Genomic DNA, 21,292 nt, shown 5'->3' on the forward strand with positions numbered 1-21,292 from the left:
TAGTCAAGTTCCACTGAGTCCATAGGAATGGGTTTTGACTCTTTATGTCCACATGCTGACAAATATCCATTATATATCTGCAAGCACTTGAATCATTGCTCTCAAACTGGAAAGATTTGAACAGGGGTAGTACTTATCTGTGTTACTAATCACATCTTGTACAGCTCAAAATGAAAGCACGTCCTACTTACGTTTTACCATATAAGGCACAGTTTTCCTTTCTTTCTGTATTTCCTCTTGACTAGTATTATAATCTTGTTATTATCCAATTTTAAACCTATCATTAGTGTACTTCATACTTAGTACAGCAAATGTTTGGGTGTAGAATCCATTTACCTTGAAAGCCTAGAACGTTTCTAAAGGAAACAGGATTCAAGTAATAAATAGCAAAAGGCAAGCTGTTTAGTTTACATAACCAATTATTTTGGTTTTAACAATTTGACAGTATTCTTTTAACTCCTCACCTTCCTGGCATAGCAAGATTTTTGTCAATTTTTTTCCTTTTCAGTCAGTGCATTGCTTAATCTGTTGCATACATCAAAATTTGAAAGCATAAATTAAATGACAAAAACGAGGATTAAATCTAAAATAAACCTGCTCCACAAATTTAAAAAAAACAATATATTTAAACTTGAACAGCAGCAGGATGATGGCATATTGTGCTGAGAAGAGCTCTTCAACTTCACAGCCAGCCACACAAAGCTGTTGGTATTACTCTCCTGTGCAGACATTTCTGCTTTCCAAAATAATATTTTTTTAGTATTTTGTTGTACAACCTGATCACCCAAGACAGCTTCTTGTTTTCAGTGACATTACAGTTCTCTACCATCTATATCTATTATTTGGCCACATTTTTTACATTAGATATATAATTAGATTACAGAAAATTGTTTTCTAGACACTAATTATTTTTTTCCATTGTCATGAAAAATATGTTTTAGATAGTCTAGCTCAGATGAACATCTGAGGTAAAGTCTGGAGTCCCATTAAGTAGATGAAGGTGGAGCCATCAGGAAAACAGCACTGTTTCCTGCCCCTGGGAAGGACACAGTCCATGGCCTCCTGGTCTGCAGTAGCCCTAAAACTCCTAAACCCTGTATTATTAGTTGTACCTGAGATGTCTGCAGTCTGCTCTGAAGCATTTAATCCAAACTAATCAATAAACATTCTGTTATAAAGAGCTTCAGAATGACTTTGAACAACCTATTTTGACTTCAGTGAATCCAAGCCACTTACAAGTGAAGTTTTTTCATCTTTTCTACAGAAGCACACGCTTGAAAGGATTTCACTCCATGACCCTCTCTGAACTTGTCATAAAAACAGATTTATATACTTATGGAAGTACTCCTATAATTAAGTGACAACTTGCTTTCTAAGTCCATCCAAATGTGAAGCTATTAAACTTAAATAAGCAGGAGAAGACAGCAAGATTTCTCAGCAGCTAAGCTCCACTTTACCTTTGGCTATGCAGGGACTAGCTACTTGCTGTATCATGTTGAAGGAGAGCAAGGGAAGATTAGATCCTGTCTTGGAAAACAAATGTATTGGGTATCAAATTATTCTCCTTTAAAATATAGGTTAGACATAGGTGACTAATTTACTGTGCTTTTGTACAACACTATTTCCCTACAGTTGTGCTCAAAAGCACAATCTGTAAAAAAACCACAAAACACAAGGAAACCTGCCAAGGAGAAGCCTGTTGTAGAAAAAAAAATAACTGTGTTGTATCCTGGGACTATTCTCTCCTTGAAAATTCATTTTTAATTTAACTTACAGTAAGTGAACACAGAATTTTCCACATGCTACCTTTCCTCTCTTTTAAATTGCTAGTTCTGAAACAGCAATGTAAAAGCCATTGCTGTACACAAAATGGCCCATAAAATTTTCATTGCTGCTATATCAAAAATGGTAGAAGTATTATTCATAGGAAAAAAACCAAAACAAACCTGTTACTTCTGAATACAAAACTACAAAGGTTGGTCAGCAACTACTTTTTAGTACAGCTTTGTAGCAATGTCTATAGGTTATGACAAAATGAGATTAATGCTCATTCTGCCAAGAATTTACCACTAATTAATCTTACTAAATTATTTAAGAAGGTAAATTTACAATCCAATCTTGAATTCCTGAGAAAATGCATGTAGTTGCATTATTAATTTTTTATCTCCCAAGCTCAAAGTCTTAAGATATTAAACCGTTTTCAGAAAGCTTGGCTCTAGCAATAACAAAACCAGTCACTCCATATGTAAACATTAACTTTCCTGCTTTACACCACTTCAGGCAACAACTATGTCACATTCCATAAACCAAGCACAGATATACCCACTAGTGAATGAAGAGCAGATCTTTACATAAAACCAGAGAGTATTAATTTGTAAACATCATATATAACAAAAGTATTATTGCACCAAAATGATGTTTCTGCCATTTTTAACTAAAGGTTGAAAGCATGAAGGAAAGACTAACCAGTATTAATAATTACCTAATGGGTAAAATAAGAGTTAAGGCAAAGAATTTATTCAGCTCTCATTTTTCTACTTTTTTAATATTACCTCTGTGTAATCCTTTCCAGATACTGCAAGTCCATACTCAAAATAGATGGAAAATACGCCCTTTTAATTCTTTGATTTGGGGAGGAATATATTAATTGTACGCTTTACTGATGATGGTACTAAAACCTAAATGACCCTTCAAATAAGAGGTTTACACCTCAGCAAGCTAACCTTGCAAAGAGGTGGCACAGAAAGTTGGAAATTTGGTGGTGGCTTTCTAAAGTGACCATTACAACTTAATATAAGGAAGCTTCTCTTCCTGAAAAATGACAAGTTAGCATCTTATATAATTTTCCCTGGCATTCATCAGGAACCAATTGCACTAAAATCAGGAATGAGCTATTCTGAGAGGCTGTAACCATAGGGCAGAACAAATGATAAGAACAAAGGCAAAGGAAGGGCAAAGGCCAGATCTAAAGCCTGACTCATGCTGCAGGACGTTGATTTAAAAAAAAGACTTCCACTTCTGCCTGTCTTTGCTCCCATGAGTCACAAGGCACAGGCCATAACTGCCAAAGAAACAATGAGCATATTATGAAGTAAGACTTGAAAAGGAGTCAAATATTTAAGTTCTAATCAACTGGTATAACGCATCCTATTAATTGAGCCTCTTTAGCCTTTGAGTTGCACAAAGAAAATATTTAAAGAATGGATATGAGCTGATACATACAGATAAATTATGAGAAACCAGTTATGAAAATGATGCAGCACAAAATTCTGTACATGATTATGATCCAGGTCCAAAAAAAACATTAATTCCATTTTCTGACCAGATGGATGATGAATTTCAAAAAATATTTATGCTTGTGCTGGTGAAGCAATAACCTTTTACTCAGTGTACAGAATGAATCCTTGCACATTGTGTAAATTTACATTGTACCAACAATAAAGAGAATATTTCAGACCAGCTGTCGGATTAAGAATTTAGTAATAAAATTCCACAGAAATCAAAGATTATGGTGTTTTAACTGCTTTTTGGAAACACAGCTGTTGTGTAGATCCATACACCATGTAGCAGCATACCTTATTTCACCCCAACGCAGTACTAAAAAATAGTCTTCACCTCCTTAGTAGTGCATCATATTTAAATACAAGCTCTGAGACCTGCTAGTGTCAATCCATCACTGAGTCAAGAATAAATCCAGTAAAGGAAGCAGCATTTAAAACTCCTCTCTTCATATTCACGTCAGACAGAAAATCTGTCTATGATCTGCCTACTGAGAAGAATATTCTCACATTTTCAGTGCTCACAAATTCTTACCCCTAACAGGTCAATCTTACCCTTTAATAAGGAAAGATAGGAAAATTTCTGTGCACTATCAGAGTAGATTAGAGGAATGCCTTGTAAAGTAGGTGTCTGAAATTTTCCTATAAGATGCTGTTCCTCAAATCTATGTATCATTTGCTATTTTCCACTGAATGCAACATATTTGTTATAGGATCTGCCCCACATGCAATTATTATATTATATATAGTTTTCTCTACATTAATTTCCCAGGCAAGAGCAAACATGAAAGAATTCAGATGATATTTCCACGTATCTCTGCTTTTACAGTGCTGATATCTGCACTTTGCCCATAAAAGGGAAACACAGGAAAATCCAAATAGGGAATTTAATAGATAATAAAAACTAAAATGATACCATTTGCTTTACAAAGTATCTCATTTGAATTTATATTCACAATATTTTACATGTAGAGACTCAGATGTTCCATGACTGCCACACCATCATGATATATATTGCCTGCACACTAACCACTATGAAAATAACTTTTTCCTAAGAGTTAGAATTGTCCCCACCACATTTAAGCCGTTAAGAAAAGTTCACTAATTATGCTGTAATAAGGATCTAAATTTCAAATAATGAAATTGCCTTAAAAATACATGAATTATATACCTACAATACAAATTTTATTATTTGCTAATAAAATTATTTGAATTTATTTATTTACATAATTAACAGATCACTTGTATTCGTAAGTGAACTTCTAAACCTATTACCTACGGCAGCCTTAAGATACATTGGTAACAACCCCTACAGGATTTAAGAGTTTTGCTATCAGGTAGGGAAGATGGATGTTGAATAAGAAAGAGTTGTGAAGGTTGAATTTTTTTTTAAAAAGAATAAATATGAAGGTTGTGAAATGTATTCAAACTATATTAGGATTTTGCATTTATCCTGCTGTGATTTTTTCTTCTGCTGTCACAATGCTGCAGTCATTACATGCTTGAACTTCCCTGGCTTCCTTGACTAACTTCAGAGAAAAGCACCCCTGATGAGAATTAAGTAAAACTGAGCAAACTGATACAATGTGAACATAATCCTCACTTGGCTATCAGCACATGATGTCAGTGCTCCATTTGGCTACTAATATTCCATCTAGCTCACAGCACAAACAGACCTTCTGCTGGCTCTGCAGCTATGATCCACACCCCCAAGTCTCGTGTCGACTAAAAGTATTCCCTATCCTCAAGCAAATGGCACCTGGAATGGCCAAGGGGCTGCAGTGTGGATGAATGAGACCAGCATTAACTGCTGGGTGCACAGGGGTTGGAAAGGAACCAGTGCAGCTCTGTAGTGCAGCATGAGCACACCTGTACACAAGAAATCCTTCAGTTTGGCAGGAAAATGTTCCACACAGTAAACGGTTGATCAAAGAAAAACCCAATCAGCAATTAGGAAGACAATAAAGCTGATAGATAATTTATACTGAGAAGCAGAGTAACTAGGTGATAATGGAGAACTAACGACTGGAGATTTTTGAGTACCTCAGAAATCTGAAAACACAGTAGACTAAACCATTGTGCTCTCAGTCATCTGTGCTTGTGAGGGACTACAACAACCTCCTTTTGGTTATGAAGATTACACTCACTAGATATCCTGACTTTCACGCAAAACCTCTTCAAACTGAACTTCACACATGAGCTAATACACAGCTGATTCTTTACAGCTAAATATCCCCAGTGATGCTACAATATTACTATTCTGAATAAAACCAGCACACCTTGCAGGATAATGCTTCACAAAACGCTGTGTACTAAACCTGTCCATGTAGCACAGTACCATCTGCCTTACTTCATAAAAGCTGGTTTTAAAAGAACGCAAAATAATTTCCCTGTATAAATCACCTGTAACTGCAACAGGAAAATGGATTTAGAAAGAATGCTTTATAGAATTTTTATTTATGTAGAAGCCCTCATTTTTCTAAGTTTTAATGGTATTTTTAAATTAAAATATGAATTATTTTATTTTTCCATCTGCCACCTGTTATATATGTAGCAGCAACAAACAGAAGAGCTGATGAAGTTAAATAGGCTGCTTTTCCAGTGCTGCAGTTTTTGAATCAAAGTTGCATCTAGGGCAATATCATAAGAAAACCTACTTCTGGCAAATGCCTGTGCAATTTTGAAGATGAGCTTAGATAGCTGGAACCTCAAATAACAAGAAAATGTAATTTTTTTCACTTCATATCCCTTTATACATATCAAAGCAGAAAAGGTCACTAGATAGATTTAGAGAAAAATCTTTAATAACTATATACAATTTAAAACCACAATGTACCAGGTTTTTCAAAAACAGTTAAAAACTAAATGACTGAATGAAACAAAAATGCACTCCCAAGTTTAGCAGCAGCTTCTTTAACACCACCCCATATTAAAAACTTCCCTGAACAGAAAAAAACTGAGAAAAGAAACAAAAAAGTTTGCAAGGCATGCAGATACAGACAACATGTAAATCCTGGCCTCTGAGCATGATTAGCTTTACTGGCAAACTTTCTGGCAATCCATTAGGTGAGCTATTGCAGTGCAAGTAGTTATGGAGGAGTCAAAAATTTCAGAGACATTTCGGTGGTGCAGAAATATGTCCTTCCATTTATGGATTGCTTTTTCTCCACTGCGTTTCTATTTTCACTTAGAATTTGAGATAGTGTGATGCTAAACACTGCTGAAGGTGATCACAAGGTTAATGAATACTAAATGTCTGGGGGTCAGCAGTGAATCAAGGGTAAGCCCTGTATAATGTAAGAATATAAATACGGAAGTACTAGAGAATGTTAAACACTCAAAAAATTGATGTGAAACAAATGGCAAAATGTGACAAACTGAAGGATACTGTTCCCTTGACTTAAGTCAATATTGTATGAAACTCTGCCACATGGTATAAATATCCTGCAGTTCAAAACCTCAGAAAAAGCCTTAAATACTATAGGTGTAAGAACACTTCCCAAATTTTCCTTCTCTATATGCTGTCTGACTTTGTATAGCAAAATACTGCAACTGTAAAGACAGAATACTGGATAGAACAGTATCACATAAAGGAACAGATTTTTAGCCATCCAACCATTAATTCTGAAATGTCACATGAGCAGAAAGGCTAAAATTTTAGTGATTCACAGAATGCTCTGAGATGGAAGGGACACACACAGGTATCATGGAGTGCAGCTGGTAAGTATATGGCCCATGCAGGGATTGAACCCACAGCCTTGGTGCTACCAGCACCAGTCTCTGACCAACTGCTTTTCTCATATTGCTACCTGGAGCACTGAAGCACAAGAAGTCATCTCACCTTATCCCAATGGGGTTTGCACTTCTCAGGTAATGGTCAAGAAGTGCATCCAAATAACCACGCTAATGAAGTTTCCCCTTTTGAGTGTGGAATTATAATAAAAGTGAAAAATCTTAATCAAATTCTCTCTTGACTTTTCTTAGTCTCATATATATAAAGTGCAGTGAAAGAATTGCCAAAAGATTACTGGAAGGATATGAATGATCCAGTTTAAATAAACCTCCAGTCTCAGTTGAGTACATAAATTCAGTCAGAGCTCTTTGATATTCAGAAAAAACACTCACTATAGGAAATTTCTCAAGTCTTCTATGGAATTCTTAACTTCTAATCTTTCTAGTGAAAGCCCAAATACCTTTGCATCAGTTTATATCAATTCCAGTCTCAACAGGATTTGCTTTTGATTAATTCAGTCTTGCAAAAAAGTCAGGAGGAACATGGATATGCAGTTTGGATTTTTTAATTACTTAAACGGAATAATACATCTTTTCTTAATTCCCCATAAACCAAGAATCATGCACCACAGAGCATGCTAGAAAACTGCTGCTGAATTAATGCGAACTACATGGACATTGAAGTACATTTAGTCCACATCTTAGAAGATAAAATAGCTCCTTTGAGCAGTGTTACAGAAATTAAAAATACAAAGTGAGCTAAAGATCAAAAACAGTAACCAGAAACCACAGAACTCATGTAAAAAAGACCAAAACATAAACTGTCATGTTCTAGGTAAGGATTGTTGTCATGTAAGGACTTCTAGTTTTGGATTTATGCAGATACCAATCATAGTACTTAAAAAGTTTCAAAGCATTCAAAATCCAAGATTGAGAAGATCCCACTCAGCAACAAACTTACTCAGATTCAAAATATTTAAGAAAACAGACACAAAATTAATAGAAGCTATCAGGGGAATAACTACTGGCTAACATATATAGAATAGATTGAATACCAACAAGGGACTGCACATGTTAACATACTACTTGGTAGCCCACAAATGAATTTTTATTTTTAACTGGTCTTTCAACTGACTTAAGATCAGAAACAATCAGTTAAATTAAAAAAAAAAGAAATAATTTTTAAAAATCAGTCTAATCTCTCGCATCACCATTAAGGAATCTGTGCAGGTTAGTTACATGCTGTATATAGCTCAAAGAAAATTTGAAAATCATCTGACTGATGATAATGTGACACTAAAGGAACCATTTTTAACTGCCCCTCATTCACATAAACACAAATGCCAGAAGACAGCATAAATAATTATGGGGTCCTTCGGCAGCTCGAGGTAATGGGTTTTCTCCTTTAACAACACCATTCCACATTCCATTAAAGACAAAACTCAACAGTCTGGGTAGCCTTCATTTAAGCAAAAAAACTTAATTACAGAGTCTGAAAGACCAGTGAAACCATTAGAGAATCCAAGGGCATTGGTAAAGTAATTAAATTGATAATGAAAAGCAGGATAAAAAGAAAATAGACTGGTTTTTCACATAACATCCAGTTATTGAGAATACATTTTAACTGGACAGAAAAGGATATGGAGAGAAGAAAATTAGGCAATATCCTTTAAAAAAAGTGAAATGTTTGGCTATCAAAGGAAATTGCAGTGATTGATTTTTCAGCATAAATCCTTTATTCTTGCTATTACTATCCTATTATTATCCTGTTGGGGAGTGTGACTGAATTAAATATGAGCAAAGACAGTTAAAATTACTTACTATAAACTATTTAGAATTTAGCAGCCAATCTATATCAAAATAACATTCTGTGTTTCTGAATCACTAAATTTGGCAGACTGTGATCTCAAACATTTCTGGATCGATGTCTAGAAAAAAACACGACACAGAACACCAACCAATGACGACAACAAGCAATTTGGCTACATCAGCTAATGTAAATTCTAGCTGCTTATTTTCCTATGTATGAAATACACATGAAAACAGTTTGGCTTACAGCATGGAAATGTCTACCTGAAAAACATATGCTGAAGAACATTAATATACCTTTAGTAGTTCTAAGTATTATAACCATGAAAGAGTATCAAGACACCAATCAGGTAATAATTGCATATTTCTCTTCCTAATGTGACTAAGGAGAATACAAATAAACATATGTGTTAAGCCAGATATTTCTAAGTCATCATGTCTGGGTAATTTGTATCCAACAGTTTTTAAAACTTATTCTGTGAGCTACTTAGTTGTTTTTAGGTGAATCTGGTGTGTATGGTCTATATAAGTTCTAGAAAAAAGTTAATGTTATTTCTACAAGCTTAAAAGAAGTAAACACAAGCCTATTAATCAATCTCAGACAAAACAAAGAATTGTACTATGAAGTAATTAAGCAGTCAAGGTAACTAATTATATTTATGTATACATTTAGAAAAGCATCATATGCCATTTGCTTTTCCATTAAATGACATGTTTGAGTGATAAAGCTATAAATACTGGTGTAATTTACTCAGCATTCCCGTTCCACTCATTAAATGGACCAAACCCCAAGGAGTCTTAAAATGTATCTGGCATATCTTCCCTGGGAGTCTTGTCAGGAATGTGTTCTTGACCTGAAGCTACTTAATATTTCTATTAATATTCTGCCTAATAATCCTAAGCAATGATACCAAAGGATGTAATGCTTGATAATGAAGAGATTAAGTTAGCGACAAGCAAGGCTTGGAATCATGGAAAGCAGGATGGCAACAAACTACATGCATTTGTTTATAGGTAACATATGTTGGCAGGTAACTATAAACATAAGACTGGATTATTTATTTTCTTTCACTGAAGATACATTCTTGCTCAGGTTATAGATGAAAGAGGTCAAATTAGTCAATCCAGCCTGGTAAATACACTAAGAAGCCCTTTTTAAAGCAAAATAACTGGTATCAGCTATGATATTAAGTTGCAACAGCTTCTCAAAATTCAGAGGCTAGGACTACTTTTGGGCTAAGGCTGCCACTCATTCACATATGAAAAAATCAAGATAACCCCCCTGCCTATGGTCTATCCCCATGAGGGCAGAACAGAAAACAGAATGTTTTTAGGGTCATTCTTCTGTGCAGTGTTAAGTACCCCTCACAGACAGCCATCAACTGGGAACCGTTGATTCAAATTATCCAGTTTGCTTTGAGTTCACAGAGATAGGGAAGCAAGAACACAGTTTCTACGAATGTCAGATGACAGACACTAATGACGCTTGAAACTAGTGCTGTCCCTATGTTGCTCCTCTGCTCCAGTGTCTTTTGGCTAACTTGTTTGACTTCTCATCAGTGGAGGAGAGAGAAGCAGAAGGATATCATCACAAATGAATGCAACAATACCCACAAAAATCCATCAGGGATTTTGGCAAATACATATTTGCCGCAAGGTTACCTTCTGGTACTAATATTGCAGCAACTCAAATGCCGTTGTGACATGTGAGTTACTTTAACTGGTGCCCTGTCAAAATGTACATGCTCTGTGAAACCTGAACTGAAAAAAAAAGCAAAAATGTTGTCTTCAATACAATGCAAATGGGATACAGTCCATTCAGTGACAGATCATTGACAAGTCACCAAATACATTGAACATTCAAAACTGTTTTCATTAAATTCATTCTGATACCTGTTTGAAGGCATTTAAGCAGTAGAAAGAAATGCTACTACACATAAAAGCAGTACACATGCACATATACATAAAATTAAATTCTTCTCGGAAATTTTACAAAATTTAGCTTCCATCATATATAAAATAATGCATAATGTAATTAAAATGACCCAAAAAATACATCAAAGCTGTATAAAGACACTATTTTTGTAAGAAATATTGTGGAATTTCGATGTGCATTCAAAGATGCCACCAATAGATGGCAGAAATGTACAACGCTTACCAAAGTCATTGCAAATGACTGCAAATTTAAGGTGCTAAGCAAGGGAGAGCTTTGAGACCTATGGATGCATCAAAATCCACTAAATGATTGCAAAGTCAAAGTAGCAACCATTCAATCAAGTTACCAGAGGACTTCGGGTCCATGTAAGTAAATTCCATTAAACTAAGTTTTCCAAAAGGAATAAAGTGTTCTTCGGATTCAAATAGGGTTTCAGGCTGAGCTGCAGAGGTTATGGTAAGAAAGCCTACAGGGCATTAAATCAAAAGTTGTTTTAACATCACAGATGTTTAACTACAGCCTCATCTTGAAGAACACTGGGCAGGAGGCTTCACATAATCACTTTAACTATATTAACAAGACACCCCACTTTCTCTCCTAAGCCATCTATCTCTCTCCACGGCAGGAAACCAATTTCATTCTCTGATTCACCAAAATAGCTGAATTTCCACCAGAGTTGTTGGAAACAGTCTTCTCAGACCAGGAATTGATACTGAAACCTCAAGTCTCATCCAAAATTAATTGACACGTCTGTAACAGGACCTGGACAGAATTTGAGCAAGCACTGGAAAAACGGATCCCCTTCCCTAACTACACTAATCACCACCCGAAGAGATTTATTCTCTGGCTTTGCACGAGTCTATATTTATCTCTGTTGTCTATCTTATTTCTCCCACCATTTATCTCAAATAATTTTATGAAAAAAACAGTACAGCATCAGCAGCAACTTCGACTGAAAAGGATGTCAGGGAATAAGATGAAGAAAAAATCTTCCTAATAATAGAATTTACTAGGAATTAAACAGTTTCTATATCACTTGATGTTCTGTTCAGTAGAATAGATTAAGCATATGGTCAGGAAAAGGAAATAGACTGTTTAAAAGTTCTTTTTTATCTTTAATTTCTGTGATTCAATAATATGAGACACTATCAAATTCATATATTAGGTTGTATTAATATCACTGTAGTTCTAAGGCCAATTGTCCCTCATTCACATATTCTTGCAAACGTGAACCCAAGATCATATTTTTTATGTTAAATTCCTCTCTAACAATACAATCCTGTCAAGGCAATTTAGTCCACTACAGTCAGCTCATAAAATCAATATTTCCTTTTTCATAAGCATACAAGTACACGATAAAAGGCATTTCAGTTATTTGAATTGCCTTTGCTATCACAGAAGATAGAATAACAAGTGGTGTGTGAAGTAAATCTTCACTTCACTGTAAGTCTTCACTAAATAAAACTGGAAGACATTCACTTCTTGCAGGGCTCTCTCCAATTTCTAAGACTGCAACCTATCCAAAGGCAAAAAGCTCTGAATCTGAAACTTAGCTACGATACTCATATCGTGACAGCTTTGTAGTAAAATAAATAAATAAATAAATAATTTTGCCATGGCATTATTTCTCCCATTGTAAATTCTTTTCCTATCCAACAACCCTTTTAGCCTGCCTTCACTTAGCCTACAGACAATATAGAGACTCAGAAATGCACTGAAATAATTTGGTTGAAATTCACTGCCATAATTACCTGTAAAATCTCAAGAGCCAGAAACTCTATCCTTTTCATTATCGTTCTTCCCTTGGGAAGATTCTCTCCACTCTGTAGAATCCTGCACTTGAAAAACTGTCCTACCACTATCAGAAAGTTTCTTGTACAGAGTTGTGCAAGCAATATTTATGATTTTATAAAGCAGAGCTTTAGTTTATGAGCAAGTATCTACACAAATGCTACTGTCTGCAAAACAGTGTTGGAAAAATAACATGGGGATCTAGATGAAAATGAACATCCAAAAACACACTGATGTTCGTATCTGTACAGTTTTCAACTCAGCATAAACCATTCTTATACAGCATGATAAAGCACTGAACATCCCTGAATTACAGATATATTAAAACTTTCTTTCCTATCTCTACTTCCTCCCATCTTTCAATAACAATATGTAGATCTTTCCATTTGCCAGATATAATCTTTTCATGTACTTCCTTTCTTAACACTACCCTGGGCAAGCAAAAATGATACCACAGAAGTCCTTTCTGAAGGATTTACCAAATCTAAAAATTTGATATTTTTGCAGGTTTAACGTCCTGTTTTGCCTTCAGCTTTAAACATTGATCATAATGACATTCCTAGAAACCTTTTGATGGAAAAGCATAACCTGATCTGTCTTTCAATACTGAATGTTGTTTGCAAACCGGAATTCAGGTGGAAGACTAGATTTGAAACAACATCCTTTAGGAATACTGACTGACAATTTAATTCATATACATTTTAAGCCTTTTAAGATGCAAAAATACATGTTATGAACAGCTGAATACAAAAGAGTAGCAGGGAAAGGAGAAAGCTTCACACACTAAGAGCTACATAATAGGTGAATGGTGACATTTCTGAACTAGCATAAGAACAGAATAAAATCCACTGGCTTTCCACTGCAGTAAATTAACAGATGATACATTCAGAGCACATGTCCTCTGCTATGCCTCGCATTTTTCTATAAGTACTAACTGGTCCAAAGGCAAATTTTATTCTTTATTTAGGATAGGTTGGTTTCTTTAGAATACTGCTTAAACTGTGTCTATACTGATACTAGTCAGTCAGCTAAACCAGGACAGCTCTTGTGGAATTGGGCATTCAGGGAGCCACACGGGGAACTTTGATTCTTCTGACTACTTCAATGAACTCATTACAGTTGACTGACATAAATCAATAATAAAATAAACTGGAAAGACCCTGATGCACAGTACACTCCAGATGGTGCATAATATTTCAGTTCCTAAATTATCTTGGAATCTAAAGCATTCAAAGGAAACCTCCTAAATCATTAACAAATTCTTAAAACGTGCGACTGTTAAATGATTTTCTCATTGCATAACCTTAAGCACTCTCTATTTCCTTCCCTCACTAAAAGGCAAACCTCCCTGCTAATTCTACTTTCACACAAGGACAACTGGTACAAAATCCACAACTTACATGTTCTGAATCCCCTTCTGCACAAGGATATCTCTCTCGATTACAAAATTTATATAAAAGAAAAAGGCAAATTAGGCATCTAACCTGAAACTGTAAATTATATGGTCTAAACACCCTGCCATCCCCTCTACTCACACACTTAGTCCTACCACTGTAGGACTCTCCAAAGTATTTGAGCTCCACAGACAGTAAATTTGGCCATCTCTTTCAAAAGCATAAAGGAATACAGAATCTTCGTTAATACATTTCGATGTATCATCAAAGCCTCTCAAAATACCTTGTTGATCTAAATTGAAGCTATACTAGGAATTGAAATAATTCACATTTTTGAACTAGTAAATTATTTCCCTAAGGATGATTTCTCTAAAATGAAAACCCCTTTGGAAGCAGGTGCAAAGCTAAAACATTGTAAATATGTCACTCCTAGGCTGACTACAGTAAAGGAACACCTCAGTTTTTTGCTTCAGCAGGTGATAAATGTCTCAGGAGAATTCCATGAGAAAACAGGCAAAGTGGGGCTATAAACAAGAAATCAAGATAAAGTGATATTGGTGTAATTAAGAGATATGGAAATCTTTTCAACCCTATGAGTGCTTAACTCTTCCTGCAAAATGACATAAAATCTATGCAGCAGAAACTGCTAAATGTGCAAACTCTCTCATTATCCCTGTCAGTTGTATCGCTGTGTCACCATGAGTCAGTCAATTATGCAGTCACTTTCATGGAGGGTATTCATTCCAAGTAATTATCTCTGCCTCATTTCCCAGAGTTTGTGGTCTTGCTACTTTCTCATTTCATATTCCTTTTCAATGGATTCTGTGAATCTATTCTCTCAGAGAGCCTTCATCTCCGAGGAATTCAATCTCAAATTTTTGGGAAAATCTGATACATCACATAAAAGTGTGAAAATGCATCTCTTTAATTCACATAATGCAAGGTACCTGAGATTAAGTTATAACTAGTGAAATGAGCAATTTTCTTTTATGCAGAAGCACATTTTTTACTTACATACCTTCTTTTTAAATTTTATTTCCTATCACAATATGCAACTGTATGACATTTTCTATTTCAAAAAGCCTTATTTAGTTTTCCATCCCTGACTGAAGTATGTGATAAGGACAGTAATCATATGAGGACATGTAGTGATCTTTTCTGGTTGTTTAACTGCTTTCTTCTCTGGCATACTAATAACCACTGATACGGTTATATGACCTTTACCATGGTTATAAATTTATTGATTTCCTTCCATAAAACAGAAATGCATCAGTAATTTTTGTATCTCTGCACTTCTGTAGTAATATGAAAATATTATAAGACTATTAAAGACCCTCTGGTTTATTTTCTTTTCCACATAAAACATTTAAGATAACCACTCTCTTCAGTTTTCAGGGACAATGAGTGCCTGTATTTCTGGAGGAAGGAATTGCTAAACTGTTGAGGTTTCATATGTTGTATAAGGACACAGCATTCACAAAGTATACCATTTTAGGATGTTTTCTCTGAACCAAAAAATCCCAAATTTTGATCTTAATTTTTCTTTTGAGAGAGCATATAACATTTCTACAAGAAACTGCATTTGTCACATTATGGGTGTTCTTTAATTGAGTTGTCCTCTGTGTTTCATTTTATATTTGTTTTTACATGTGGCATACTTTTTCTAATGCATTCCTAGCAGTCTAACAAGAACATTAAGCGTCTAAATATATCCCCCAAAATAGTAGCTTCAGTGGATTTAAGACTGAGCCACATTGGCTCAAAACATGTGATGAAAATGTATTGATTTCATTGTACTGAATCATTGGCAATACAGTGAATGAATGGCCTGGATCACCTGTTCAGGTGGCAAGTTGAGAAAACAAATCAAATTCACTGTTTTATAAAAGCTGCCTCATGTTACACAGTACTTCCAAAATGGAATTCTCCACCACCTAGAGTAGGAGATTACATTAATGACTTGAAAACAAAACAGATATAATAAGTGTTTTTTCTGACAAAACCCACCTTTCTGCTTAAAATTCACTTCAAAAACAGCTTTGGTAATATTCTAATATTTACACAATGACATATGGTGATGAAATTCTTCACCAAAATGTGCAAAGTTTAAGTAATTTTAGAACAAATATTTTAAGGGAAAAACTATTTTACTTACCAAGCCAACTTCTGTTTAAATATACTGACACAAACACTGGAGGGACCGTGAAGAAATCTACCACTGAGTTAACTTCTAGCCAAAACCATAGCTTGTCATTGGCTGCTATAAACTGGAAAGAAAAGAAAAAAAGATGGTAAGAGATGAAAGTATCAGATTATGTTCATGCTGATTGCAGGTATCTGTTCTAAAATATTAAACTCAAAACTAGCCTAGTAACTGATGTTTTAGGTTAGTAAAGACAAAACAACATCTCACTGGAAAGAAGTCTGTTTTGTTCATTGCTTGATAATAATACTGAGATTAAAATGAAAGCTCTAACTAAAGAGATAGATCATCTATGTGATCAGTTGTAATATCTGTGCTAAAAATATTTTTTTCCTTATTTATTAACAAGGTATCAGTAATAATAGAAAAGTGTAGGCAAGTATAAAAAATTTCAAAATGTATCATCCTTGTTCTAGCATACCAAATATGCTGGTAGTAGTTTTACCATGTAGTGCTGCTCACAGATTTTGTAAACACAGGACTGTTTGCAAAGAGTCCCATTCTTATCTGCCCAGAGGAGATCAGCAGGATGATTCCTACAGAGCACAGCTCAGGACTGAAGCAGCACTTCAGTCTGTTGAATGGAACCATACATTTCTCCCTCCTGACTACAAAATCAGCCTAGGGAAACTGGCAAGCTTAGATGCCAAGGACATCATAGTTAGAACTTGCTTATGTGCTTAAATAGGGTCAACCTACTATTCACATCTGATTAATAATGAAAAAGTAATTAAAAACTTGCTTTACATAAATATGATATGTAAATATACAAATAAAGAAAAAGAAATTAGTGTATCAAGAAAGTATTTAATGGAGAAGTTTTACTTATGTAAGTCTTGAAACTTTGACTAACACATTTCAAAACAGTGCTCATATCTTTTGAGTTAAAGACAATATTCAGTGTGCTTCTTTCAAAGAAAATACAGGTAATCTCTATTTCAATCACTATATATAACAGCTGTATTCCCTCCCTGCCTCTTGCCACCAAAGACACACTACTTACACGCAAGCCAAAGTAGAGTAGGAAGAACACATTGAAAGCCATGTCGATCTGTAACGTGAAATCTTTGTAGAAATTCTGGCAGGATTCTATTGGGCTATTTGAAAGAAAAAGAAATCAGAACAAATTGTCAGTGTATGAGTTTCTACTCTGCTGAGAATCTTATGCATTTCATTAAAGACCTCGATTCAGAAATCATGTTTCTGTTTTCCAGTCGGTTACAAGATACAAGCAAGCATTTGAAAGGAATTATTTTCATTCATTCAGTTAGTCATTCATACAGTGTCTATATTCACCTGTTCAGGTAATATTTGAGAATTAACATGCAGATACCTTTAGGAGAGGACAAGCAGGAGAGTACCTCAGGATTGCTTAACCCCACATTAACCCTTAAAGAACTGACTTCTTTCTAAAGGAGACACACCTATGATACTTTAGGAAGAAACCTAACAAGCACACAGGTAAAGTGAAACATTACATGCTCTTAATTCATGTCATAATCTAAAACCTTTAACAAAAATGTAGTTGCTTAGGAATACGTTACCCATTAGCAACCTGGAGTACTTAGTCTTGTAGAATCCCTTGTTTATAAGAAGTTGATTGGATTTTTTTCCTTTTGCTCACTTTTTTTTTTTTTTTGGTATGGCTATTTAGTGTACTTTATGTACAGTACTATGAACTGTGTAGAAAAGCAGCATAGCCCACTGATAAAATTAAATAACAAAATAAATTGAGGAATTTGAAGCAGTACTCTAAGGGTTAATTTCTGCATGCAGATTAATTAAAATACCCTTGTGTGTGTCAGGCAGCCATTGCAAATTTTAGCTTATTATTTTATGCTCTATTTGACAGTGGGACAGATCCAAAGCTTACTCTATACAAACTGGTACTTTATAAATATACTTTCATCTAAGGAAGGTGGTAACTTCCACAAGTATCATCAGTGATTTATTTGTGAGGTTTCTAAAACAGGTTGTTGAAGCCACAGTCCAATGTTATAGTCATAGACCAAAGTGAAAATCATGTCCCAATATATGCTTCTGTATATACTATATGTACATAATGTCCCACCATATATACATATATATACACACATATATTGCAAATGATCATGTGTTCATCACAACTGTAATAGAGGGAAACTAGAACGTAGATCATTTGATTATTTGGAGCCCTAGAAAACATCCTTTTAGAAAAGCAGAAATTTGTTGGCTTTCCAGATCAAATAAATCACTGAATGTGAATGTAATACCAGTTAGTATAGCAGTAGTTCTGCAAATATAATGCTAGACTGCTCAACAAGCAAAATTCTATGCGTTATGAATGTCAGTTACCTAACTTAAGGCATAAAGGAAATTACCTGGACTACCAGGTCATTACACATGCAGCCAAATTTTCCATTCCTTGTATACATTTCAGGTCAAACAAGTTAATTACAGCATGCTCTCTCCTGTCTCTAGATGCGTGAATGTATACAGCAAAACTCTCCTTGATGTACAATAGCTATATATTTTAAGAAGCTTTAGGAAATTTTATTAAAATTGTTTTTCAAAGGCTTTTTGAAAAGACATTGAAGTTATGAGACACTTTTGTTATAGTTCAAATAAAACAGATTTACAAGAGCAGGCAAAAGGGAACAGAAGCCAAATGTTAACATATAGGACGGCAGACAATACCTCGTATTTTACAAATATAGCTTTAGTTACAAAAACAGTGGATGTAATCTGAGAATCCAACTGGATCATTTTCTGTATGGCACTAATGAGAACAAAGCATTTTGTCAAAATAAGGTAGGCTACACGCTGAGTCACAATGCACCCTACCAACAGGAAGTACAGAGGAACAGAATCAACAGCCCTGCACCAGCTCTTCATTCCAGCTTAGGTTCCTGCAAAAGCCGTAGAAATTCACTGAAGCTAATGGAATTACAAAAGCCTATAACTAGGACAGAGAGCTCTTCTCTTCCATGATTATTTGATATTTTTCACGATTTTTAGTAAAGGTCAGCCAAGGTTGCAGCTAACAGCTGTAGTTTTGTGTCACTGTCACTCTCAAAACCCACAAGCTCTGACAAATTAGCTAATGCATAATACATCTTCATCTTGTTTGTGAAACACTTAGCACAATGGACCACCATTCTGATTTGGGACTGTTGTTTACCTAATCCAAAACTGCTATTTCTGTTAGTCATATCCTTTAAGCTTCCTTCATTTCAGATACCATCCCTCTCTTTTAATGTTTAAGTTATCCATTTCAAAGACAAACACGGCATCCTTTCTTTTTTATTTTAAATGATGATTTTGTCAGAAAGGCATGACACTGAAGAACTTATTAATTTTTTCACAGATGGATTATAAAAGATCTTAAATGTTCCAAAATAAATTCTCAGTTTGATTTTTTTTGTTTGTTTTCATCAGTAGCTCATATTTGATCTGACATAAAAATACAGACAATAATGTTTATCATTACAGAATTCAGCCTGCTGCAGCAGGGAAGCCAATTTGAAACTCATCTTTACATCAAGTTTCCCAAAACCAGAAGTTCTACACTTCCTAGTGGTGTACTGAGGTCTCCAGGACCAGTAATATTACTAATAAAACTCCCTGGTTTATATTAAAATCACACGACATGTCCTATGGGATTTCACCCCTTTAGGGCAGAAAAGGTTTCACTTTTGAAGAAGGCAACAGACCATTAGAAACATTTTTATTCCACTTCCATGTAAGCATGGTTTCATATCCTTATACTACAAAAAGACAGGAGAAACTATGATAAAAACAATGCAATAGCATACTAGCAGTGACAGGAAAGATTTAATAGACTGGATAAAAATTACAGTAAGGATGAAACTCTAAATGAAATGGGCTCCTCCCCTACAAAGGTGGAAGGATCAATAGTCCAACAACTGAAGTGAACATCTGGTAAATGAGCCAGTTAGGGAGGACATCCCACCAGAGCTCCTTTTCTGAACAGACAAGGACTGGTAGGTGATGTGGTGATTGGAGGTTATCTTCGGCACAGCAATCACAAAATGATTCCTGGAGAAATGATGAGGGGGGTCAGCAGAACTGCTACATGGAACTCCCAGAGGGCAGACTTTGGCTGTTTATGACACTGGTTGAGGAAGACCCTTAGGACACAATTCTGCAGGGCAAAGGAGTCCAGGAAGGCTGGACATGCTTCAAGAAGGAAATTTTAAGTGTGTTGAAGCAGGCCATGCCCACGTGCCAAAAGACAAGCTGGCAGGGAAGATCATCAGCCTGGCTGAATAGAGAACTTTGGCTGGAACTCAGGAATATGAGTTTCATCTTTGGAAGAAGGGCCAGGCAACTCAGGAGGGGCTTCAAGGATGCTGTGAGGTTATGCAGGGAGAAAATTAGAAGGGCCAAAGCCCAACTAGAACCTAATCTGGTTACAGGCATTAAAGATAGTAAAAAATGTTTCTAGATATATATTAGCAACATGAGAAGAGCTAAGTAGAATCTCCATCTTTTATTGGATGTGGTGGGAAACACAGCGACAAACAAGAAGACTGGGGTACTTAATACCTGCTTTGCCTCAGCCTTTAATAGCAAGATGAGCTGTTCTCTGGCTACACAGCCCTCTGAGCTGGAACACAGAGGGGGAGCAGAATGAAGCCCCCATAATCCAAGGGGAAATGGGCAGTAAAATACTGCACCATTTAGACGCAAGTCAAGAGGCCTGCATGGAAACCACCCAAAGGTACTGAGAGAACTGCCAGAAGTGCTCACAGTCACCTTCCATCATTTATCAGCACTCCTGGTTAACTAGTGAGGTCCCACCTCTCTGGAAGTTAGCAAATATGACACCCATCTACACGGATCAGAAAGAGGATTTATGAAACTACAACCCTGTCAGCCTGACTTTGGGGCTGGGGAAGGTCATGGAGCAGAACATCTTGAGTGTCATCATACAGCACATGCAGGACACCAAGGGATCAGGTCCAGCCAGCTTGGGTTTATGAAAGGCAGTGCTGCTTGACCAACCTGATCTCCTTCTATGACAAGGTGACTTGCCTGGTGGATGAGGGAAAGGCTGTGAAGGCTGTCTATCTAGATTTTAGTCAAGCTTTTGACATTATTTCCCACAGCATTCTACTGGAGTAACTGGCTGCTCATGGCTAGGACT

General features: G+C 35.6%; 1 protein-coding gene across 21 annotated transcripts in view; it reads right to left on the reverse strand.

Annotated features, from left to right (window-relative positions):
- The window catches only part of KCNMA1 (potassium calcium-activated channel subfamily M alpha 1), a 430,367-nt gene that overhangs the window by 163,042 nt on the left and 246,033 nt on the right, over positions 1-21,292 (reverse strand). For all 21 annotated transcript variants that reach the window (XM_085063987.1, XM_085064006.1, XM_085063988.1 and 18 more), the window contains 2 exons: positions 17,147-17,240; positions 16,096-16,207 (listed from right to left, as the gene is read on the reverse strand). In XM_085063987.1, coding sequence (XP_084920113.1) covers positions 16,096-16,207; positions 17,147-17,240 — 206 coding nt within the window. The remainder of the gene's footprint in view (positions 1-16,095; positions 16,208-17,146; positions 17,241-21,292) is intronic.

This window comes from Lichenostomus cassidix, chromosome 6, assembly GCF_008360975.1.
Source record: "Lichenostomus cassidix isolate B80296 chromosome 6, HeHo_3.0, whole genome shotgun sequence".
Lineage (NCBI taxonomy): Eukaryota > Metazoa > Chordata > Aves > Passeriformes > Meliphagidae > Lichenostomus > Lichenostomus cassidix.